Genomic DNA, 10,000 nt, shown 5'->3' with positions numbered 1-10,000 from the left:
CTGGGGTGGTCTGTGTCTTTGGTCTGGGGTGGTCTGTGTCTTTGGTCTGGGGTGGTCTGTGTCTTTGGTCTGGGGTGGTCTGTGTCTTTGGTCTGGGGTTGTCTGTGTCTTTGGTCTGGGGTGGTCTGTGTCTTTGGTCTGGGGTGGTCTGTGTCTTTGGTCTGGGGTGGTCTGTGTCTGGTCTGGGGTGGTCTGTGTCTGGTCTGGGGTGGTCTGTTCTGGGATGGTCTGTGTCTGTTTTGGGGTGGTCTGTGTCTTTGGTCTGGGGTGGTCTGTGTCTTTGGTCTGGGGTGGTCTGTGTCTTTGGTCTGGGGTGGTCTGTGTCTGGTCTGGGGTGGTCTGTGTCTGGTCTGGGGTGGTCTGTTCTGGGATGGTCTGTGTCTGTTTTGGGGTGGTCTGTGTCTTTGGTCTGGGGTGGTCTGTGTCTTTGGTCTGGGGTGGTCTGTGTCTTTGGTCTGGGGTGGTCTGTGTCTGGTCTGGGGTGGTCTGTGTCTGGTCTGGGGTGGTCTGTTCTGGGATGGTCTGTGTCTGTTTTGGGGTGGTCTGTGTCTTTGGTCTGGGGTGGTCTGTGTCTTTGGTCTGGGGTGGTCTGTGTCTGGTCTGGGGTGGTCTGTGTCTGGTCTGGGGTGGTCTGTTCTGGGATGGTCTGTGTCTGTTTTGGGGTTGTCTGTGTCTTTGGTCTGGGGTGGTCTGTGTCTTTGGTCTGGGGTGGTCTGTGTCTTTGGTCTGGGGTGGTCTGTGTCTGGTCTGGTGTGGTCTGTGTCTGGTCTGGGGTGGTCTGTTCTGGGATGGTCTGTGTCTGTTTTGGGGTGGTCTGTGTCTTTGGTCTGGGGTGGTCTGTGTCTTTGGTCTGGGGTGGTCTGTGTCTTTGGTCTGGGGTGGTCTGTGTCTTTGGTCTGGGGTGGTCTGTATCTGGTCTGGGGTGGTCTGTGTCTGTTCTGAGGTGGTCTGTGTCTGTTCTGGGGTGGTCTGTGTCTGGTTTGGGGTGGTCTGGGTCTTTGGTCTGGGGTGGTCTGTGTCTGTTCTGGGGTGGTCTGTGTCTGGTCTGGGGTGGTCTGTTCTGGGGTGGTCTGTGTCTGGTCTGGGGTGGTCTGTGCCTTTGGTCTGTCAGTTTGGCTCCTGGTGGGTCCAGACTCGCTGCTCTCTCTGTCCTCTGCCTCTTTCTCTCTCTCTCTCTGTCCACATGAACATTAATGTTATTGTGTTCTCAGCTGCTCTGGGGCTGCACCTTGGTGCGGTCCGTCTGTTCTGTCCGAGGTGTGGGGCTGCACCTTGGTGCGGTCCGTCTGTTCTGTCCGAGGTGTGGGGCTGCACCTTGGTGCGGTCCGTCTGTTCTGTCTGAGGTGTGGGGCTGCACCTTGGTGCGGTCCGTCTGTTCTGTCTGAGGTGTGGGGCTGTACCTTGGTGCGGTCCGTCTGTTCTGTCTGAGGTGTGGGGCTGTACCTTGGTGCGGTCCGTCTGTTCTGTCTGAGGTGTGGGGCTGCACCTTGGTGCGGTCCGTCTGTTCTGTCTGAGGTGTGGGGCTGCACCTTGGTGCGGTCCGTCTGTTCTGTCTGAGGTGTGGGGCTGTACCTTGGTGCGGTCCGTCTGTTCTGTCTGAGGTGTGGGGCTGTACCACCTCAGTTCGTAGAGAGGGGTGTGTCTCTCTTCCCTCAGAACCAGTGTGTTAATTGTCTTTCACCATCTCTCCTTTCCTCTACTCTTATTGTCTCTCTGAACTCTCTCTCTGCTTCTCCCTCCCTCCCTCCCTCCCTCCCTCCCTCCCTCCCTCCCTCCCTCCCTCCCTCCCTCCCTCCCTCCCTCCCTCCCTCTCCTCCCTCTCCTCCCCCCCTCCCTCCCTCCCTCTCCTCCCCCCTCCCTCCCTCTCATCTCCTCCCCCCTCCCTCCCTCCCTCTCCTCCCCCCTCCCTCCCTCCCTCCCTCCCTCTCCTCCCCCCTACCTCCCTCTCCTCCCTCCTACTCCCCCCTCCCCTCCCCACCTCCCTCCCTCTCCTCTCCACTCTCCCTCCCCTCCTCCCTCCTACTCCCCCTTCCTCCCCCTCCTCCCACTCTCCCTCCCCTCCTCCCTCTCCTCTCCTCTCCTTTCCCCCCTCCTCCCTCTCTCCCTCCCCCTTCCATTTCTCCCTCTAACAGAAGAACCGTCGGGACACAGGGAACTTTGATAAGGAGTTCACTAAGATGGCGGTGGAACTGACTCCTACAGACAAACTGTTCATAATGAACCTCGATCAGAACGAATTCCAGGGATTCTCCTATACCAACCCGGAGTACATCATACAGGTCTAACCCTATAGATGAAATAACATGATACACACCAACCCAGAGTACATCATACATGTTTAACCCTATAGAATATATGTCCAGCCAGCCGGCCAGCCACACCAAGCCTTCACCCCACACCTCCAATCCTGAGAACTGTTAGTCTACTAGTTCACACCAACATGGACTGTACCAACACTAGTTCCCACCAACATGGACTGTACCAACACTAGTTCCCACCAACATGGACTGTACCAACACTAGTTCCCACCAACATGGACTGTACCAACACTAGTTCACACCAACATGGACTGTACCAACGCTAGTTCACACCAACATGGACTGTACCAACGCTAGTTCACACCAACATGGACTGTACCAACACTAGTTCACACCAACATGGACTGTACCAACGCTAGTTCACACCAACATGGACTGTACCAACGCTAGTTCACACCAACATGGACTGTACCAACACTAGTTCACACCAACATGGACTGTACCAACGCTAGTTCACACCAACATGGACTGTACCAACACTAGTTCACACCAACATGGACTGTACCAACGCTAGTTCACACCAACATGGACTGTACCAACACTAGTTCACACCAACATGGACTGTACCAACACTAGTTCACACCAACATGGACTGTACCAACACTAGTTCACACCAACATGGACTGTACCAACGCTAGTTCACACCAACATGGACTGTACCAACGCTAGTTCACACCAACATGGACTGTACCAACACTAGTTCACACCAACATGGACTGTACCAACACTAGTTCACACCAACATGGACTGTACCAACACTAGTTCACACCAACATGGACTGTACCAACACTAGTTCACACCTACATGGACTGTACCAACACTAGTTCACACCAACATGGACTGTACCAACGCTAGCTCACACCAACATGGACTGTACCAACACTAGTTCACACCAACATGGACCAGAACCAGAACCAACTCCAACTGGAACCAACTGTACCAACATCACTACATCCCTCTGTTCCTGCTGAATGGTTTAGTTTAACCCAACAGAACCAGAACCAGAACCAACTCCACCTGGAACCAACTGTACCAACATCACTACATCCCTCTGTTCCTGCTGAATGGTTTAGTTTAACCCAACAGAACCAGAACTAGAACCAACTCCACCTGGAACCAACTGTACCAACATCACTACATCCTTCTGTTCCTGCTGAATGGTTTAGTTTAACCCAACAGAACCAGAACCAGAACCAACTCCACCTGGAACCAACTGTACCAACATCACTACATCCTTCTGTTCCTGCTGAATGGTTTAGTGTAACCCAACAGAACCAGAACCAACTGGTCTGAAGAGGTTTCAAGAGGAGCCAGGAGAGACTGGTTCTCTTCCGGAATGTTCTTCCATTAATCTGTTTAGCCTGTTCACTATGTAGTGGTAACCGTGGGAGATGACTAAAACCAGAACCATGCATTTAGAGAGTTGGGCCAGCTTCTAGAATGTTGAATGTTGTTCTAATTCTAGACATTCACTTACATGGCCTTGTTGAAATATTCCCAATGTAATGTTAATGGAGTGCTAACATGGCTTCTATAGAACGTTGAAAGGGGTCGTGTAAATGCATCATGATGCTCATTCTAGACGTTCTATTCCCCCATGTAATGTTGATGGGGGAGCAAACAACTCTAAACACGTGGCTCTGGCTAAAAGTAGTGGACTGTATAGGCGGTAGGGTGTCATTTAGGGCGTGGTCTGTTCAGTGTGCTTGTTTACATGTGTTCTCCTCTTCGCCCTGTAACGTGACGTCATCAGTGTTCTGAGCTTACACCTCAGTGTTCTAGAACTCATGTGTTATTGTTCTAGAACGCATGTTTTAGAGTTCTAGAACTCATGATCCAGTGTTTTAGAACGCATGTCTTAGTGTTCTAGGTTGGAACTCATGGCGTCCCCAGTCTTAGAACACGTCTGGTCTTCCGAACTCGATGCAAAAAAAAAAACTATCTGTCTGACAGAGAGAGAGGTTTGATCTGATCTGTAGACTGCTGCAGTGCGAGACTCTCTCTCTCTCTCTCTCTCTCTCTCTCTCTCTCTCTCTCTCTCTCTCTCTCTCTCTCTCTCTCTCTCACTCTCTCCCTCTCTCTCCCCCTCTCTCTTTCTTGCTTCCCCTTCTTCCTTTTGAGTGAGTGAGAGTGTGTGTGTGTGTCTGTTTTTCTAATATTTGAACCAGCTTCCCTATGCATGCCTTTAGATCTAGCTAACCCCTCCCCCCCCATTATATTACAGCCCTTACTTACCAATGAACTACGGGACCGTCAGTAACCACGGTAACACTTGACCTAACTACTGATGGTCAGGTGGGTTGACTTAAACTACATAACTAACTAGTAAATATGAGGTATGAAGAGAGATGTCTATATTATACTGTGTATATTTACTACTGTACTCTACCTGTATGTACTGGTATCTCAAACGGCATCCTATCCCCATAGAGCTCTGGTCAAAAGTAGTGCACTATATAGGGAACAGGGAGCCATTTGAGACACACTTTATGTGTGTGTGTGTGTGTGTGTGTGTGTGTGTATATGAACAGTTGAAGTCGGAAGTTTACATACACTTAGGTTGGAGTCATTAAAACTTGTTTTTCAACCACTCCACAAATTTCTTGTTAACAAACGATAGTTTTGGCAAGTCGGTTAGGACATCTACTTTGTGCATGACACAAGTAATTTTTCCACAATTTTTTACAGACAGATTATTTGACTTATAATTCACTGTATCACAATTCCAGTGGAAGTTTACATACACTAAGTTGACTGTGCCTTTAAACAGCTTGGAAAATTCCAGAAAATGATGTCATGGCTTTAGAAGCTTCTGATAGGCTAATTGACATCATTTGAGTCAACTGGAGGTGTACCTGTGGATGTATTTCAAGGCCGACCTTTAAACGCAGTGCCTCTTTGCTTGACATCATGGGAAAATCAAAAGAAACCAGCCAAGACCTCAGGAAAAAAATTGTAGACCTCCACAAGTCTGGTTCATCCTTGGGAGCAATTTCCAAACACCTGAAGGTACCACGTTCATCTGTACAAACAATAGTATGCAAGTATAAACACCATGGGACCACGCAGCCGCCATACCGCTCAGGAAGGAGACGCGTTCTGTCTCCTAGAGATGAACGTACTTTGGTGCGAAAAGTGCAAATCAATTCCAGAACAGCAGCAAAGGACCTTGTGAAGATGCTGGAGGAAACAGGTACAAAAGTATCTATATCCACAGTAAAACAAGTCCTATATCGACATAACCTGAAAGGCTGCTCAGCAAGGAAGAAGCCACTGCTCCAAAACCGCCATAAAAAAGCCAGACTACGGTTTGCAACTGCACATGGGGACAAAGATCGTACTTTTTGGAGAAATGTCCTCTGGTCTGATTAAACAAAAATAGAACTGTTTGGCCATAATGACCATCGTTATGTTTGGAGGAAAAAGGGGGTTGCTTGCAAGCCAGAAAACTGTGGATATATTGAAGCAACATTTCAAGACATCAGTCAGGAAGTTAAAGCTTGGTCGCAAATGGGTCTTCCAAATGGACAATGACCCAAAGTATACTTGACTCGGTTACACCAGCTCTGTCAGGAGGAATGGGCCAAAATTCACCCAACTTATTGTGGGAAGCTTGTGGAAGGCTACCCGAAACGTTCGACCCAAGTTAAACAATTTAAAGGCAATGCTACCAAATACTAATTGAGTGTATGTAAACATCTGACCCACTGGGAATGTGATGAAATAAATAATTCTCTCTACTATTATTCTGACATTTCACATTCTTAAAATAAAGTGGTGATCCTAACTGACCTAAGACAGGGAATCTTTACTAGGATTAAATGACAGGAATTGTGAAAAACTGAGTTTAATTGTATTTGGCTAAGATGTATGTAAACTTCCGACTTCAACTGTGTGTGTATATATATATATATATATATATATAAGTATACAGCTGGTAGCAGTCTTCCAGTCTGATAGCTGTGTTCTATTGGTGCTTTAGTTTTATAACCTCGCCCCTTTCCTAATTTAGGGTGTGGTTACAATGTGGGTGACTCGTCACCCCTCTCTCTGTAACCAATAGCATGCCGGCACTAGTCTCTGTCACCTGGAAGTAATAGAAGTATTAAGGGGATTCTGCTGCCAGCTTAATCCAACTCCCCCATTCTATAACCAAGTCTAGAATTGGACAAGTTTTTCCCCAGGGTGCATCTGGCTAAAGAAGAGGAGGAAAACAGGAGAAATGGAACAAAACCAGAAATAAACTTTACTATGCAATATGGAGGTACAAACAGGAACGGAAAGAGAACATGATGGACGTATGGGGAGATGGGATATGGAGGTACAAACAGGAATGGAAAGAGAACATGATGGACGGGCGGGGAGGGCGTGAAGGGGACTGGGGTCATTCTAAGGTCACGTGTTGCATGCCCTGTGTGTGACTGTCATGTGACTTGAGATATTCTCATATTATTATAAAACACCTTGCGTTTGACAACACACTGTCTGGTTCTCATGTTATTATAAAACACCTGGCGTTTGACAACACTGTCTGGTTCTCATATTATTATAAAACACCTGGCGTTTGACAACACACTGTCTGGTGAGAAATGTTATTATAGAACACCTGGCGTTTGACAACACACTGTCTGGTTCTCATATTATTATAACACACCTGGCGTTTGACAACACACTGTCTGGTTCTCATGTTATTATAAAACACCTGGCGTTTGACAACACATTGGTGAGACATATTATTATAAAATACCTGGCGTTTGACAACACACTGTCTGGTTCTCATATTATTATAACACACCTGGCGTTTGACAACACACTGTCTGGTGAGACATGTTATTATAAAACACCTGGCGTTTGACAACACACTGTCTGGTTCTCATATTATTATAACACACCTGGCGTTTGACAACACACTGGTGAGACATGTTATTATAAAACAACTAGTGTTTGACAACACACTGTCTGGTTATCATGTTATTATAAAACACCTGGCGTTTGACAACACACTGTCTGGTTCTCATATTATTATAAAACACCTGGCGTTTGACAACACACTGTCCGGTTCTCATATTATTATAAAACACCTGGCGTTTGACAACACACTGTCTGGTTCTCATATTATTATAAAACAACTAGTGTTTGACAGCACACTGTCTGGTTATCATGTTATTATAAAACACCTGGCGTTTGACAACACACTGTCTGGTTCTCATGTTATTATAACACACCTGGCGTTTGACAACAAACTGTCTGATTTTCATGTTATTATAAAACACCTGGCATTTGACAACACACTGTCTGGTTCTCATATTAATATAAAACACCTGCCGTTTGACAACACACTGTCTGATTCTCATGTTATTATAAAACACCTGGTGTTTGACAACACACTGTCTGGTGAGACATGTTATTATAAAACACCTGGCGTTTGACAACACACTGTCTGGTTATCATATTATTATAAAACACCTGGTGTTTGACAACACACTGTCTGATTCTCATGTTATTATAAAATACCTGGTGTTTGACAACACACTGTCTGGTGAGACATGTTATTATAAAACACCTGGCGTTTGACAACACACTGTCTGGTTATCATATTATTATAAAACACCTGGCGTTTGACAACACACTGGTTCTCATGTTATTATAAAACACCTGGTGTTTGACAACACACTGTCTGATTCTCATGTTATTACAAAACACCTAGCGTTTGACAACACATTGTCTGGTTCTCCTGTTATTATAAAACACCTGGCGTTTGACAACACACTGTCTGGTGAGACATGTTATTATAAAACACCTGGCGTTTGACAACACATTGTCTGGTTCTCATGTTATTATAAAACACCTGGCGTTTGACAACACACTGTCTGGTGAGACATGTTATTATAAAACACCTGGCGTTTGACAACACACTGCCTGATTCTCATGTTATTATAAAACACCTGGCGTTTGACAACACATTGTCTGGTTCTCATATTATTATAAAACACCTGGCGTTTGACAACACACTGTCTGGTTCTCATATTATTATAAAACACCTGGTGTTTGACAACACACTGTCTGGTTCTCATGTTATTATAAAACACCTGGCGTTTGACAACACACTGTCTGGTGAGACATGTTATTATAAAACACCTGGCGTTTGACAACACACTGTCTGGTTCTCATGTTATTATAAAACACCTGGCGTTTGACAACACACTGTCTGGTTCTCATATTATTATAAAACACCTGGCGTTTGACAACACTGTCTGGCAGATTGATGAGGAATTTTTATTTATTTAATCCATTTTAGAATAAGGCTGTGACGTAACAAGATGTGGAAAAAGTCAAGGGGTCTGAATACTTTTCCCAAATGCACTGTATGTTCTAGATCTAGAAAACAAAATGCTAAAGAAATGAGTCCTGGAGAACTTAATAGTGCTATAAAACAAAAAAATAAGTTTGGAGATTTGCATATTACATATTTGAATAATATGTTAGAATTAAACAATCAAGGCCTTTAAACACTTAATAATTGTAAAAATGAAAACAACTTTTCATTGTTGACATGAATCCAGTTAGTTGCATTTTATGAAAAAAAATACGTTTAAAAAAAAAAATAGGTTGTTCTTGTTCCTTCACATCACAGGTGTCAAACTCATCCCACGGAGGGACGATTGTCTGCTGGTTTTCACTCCTCCCTTGTACCTGATCGATTATTTAAGATCACTAATGTGTAAAGAACCTCCCCTTCAGCTGGTTGTGTAGGTGTTCATTGAAAAGGAGAAACAAGCAGAAAGTCATCCCTCCGTTGAATGAGTTCCAGCTCTACGCGGTGTGATAGCTGATGCTCTATCAAAAATATATCACATTTTGTTAAAAACAAGTCCAGATTGTTCCGTCTTTCTAAAATCCCTGAGCTCTAAAACAGCAACATTTACTCTCAGCCTCATGGCAAAATGTGTTAAATATACTGAACAAAAATCTAAACGCAACATGGAACAATAAAGTTACAGTTCATGTGAGGAAATCAGTCAATTTAAATAAATTAATTAGGTCCTAATCGATGGATTTCACATGACTGGGAACACAGATATGCATATGTTGGTCACAGATACCTTTAAAAAATGGGCCTCACAATGGGCCTCAGGATCTCGTCACGGTATTTCTGTGCATTCAAATTGCCATCGATTAAAATGCAGTTGTGTTCGTTGTCCGTAGCTTTTGTCTGCCCATACCATAACCCCACCGCCACCATGGAGCACTCTTGTTCACAACGTTGACGTCAGCAAACCGCTCGTCCACACGACGCCATACACGTGGTCTGCGGTTGTGAGGCCGGTTGGACGTACGGCCAAATTCTCTAAAACGACGTTGGAGGCGGCTTATGGTAGAGAAATTAACATTCAATTCTCTGGCAACAGCTCTGGTGGACATTCCTGCAGTCAGCATGCCAATTACCTTCAAAACCTGAGACATCTGTGGCATTCTGTTGTGTGACAAAACTGCACATTTTAGAGTGGCCTTTTATTGTCCCCAGCACAACGTGCACCTGTGTAATGATCATGCTGTTTAATCAGCTTCTTGATATGCCGCACCTGTCAGGTGGATGGATATCCTGGCAAAGGAGAAATGCTCACTGACAGGGATGTAAACAAATGTGTGCACTACATTGGGGAGGGGAGAGGGGAGAGGGG

The 10,000-nt window shown here is 45.4% G+C and overlaps 1 protein-coding gene across 1 annotated transcript in view; it reads left to right on the top strand.

Moving 5' to 3' along the window:
* Positions 1-2,314, top strand: part of LOC311117572 (protein kinase C beta type-like) — a 97,724-nt gene extending 95,410 nt beyond the window's left edge. Inside the window, exon 17 of the mRNA XM_084192505.1 lies at positions 2,133-2,314. Within this exon, the coding sequence (XP_084048631.1) occupies positions 2,133-2,285 (153 nt within the window). The 3' untranslated portion in view covers positions 2,286-2,314. The remainder of the gene's footprint in view (positions 1-2,132) is intronic.
* Positions 2,315-10,000: the final 7,686 nt, after the last annotated feature.

The sequence above is a fragment of the Coregonus lavaretus genome (genome assembly GCF_964263955.1).
Source record: "Coregonus lavaretus genome assembly, contig: HAP1_SCAFFOLD_892, whole genome shotgun sequence".
Classification (NCBI taxonomy): domain Eukaryota; kingdom Metazoa; phylum Chordata; class Actinopteri; order Salmoniformes; family Salmonidae; genus Coregonus; species Coregonus lavaretus.
This window is presented reverse-complemented; position numbering and strand designations above follow the sequence as displayed.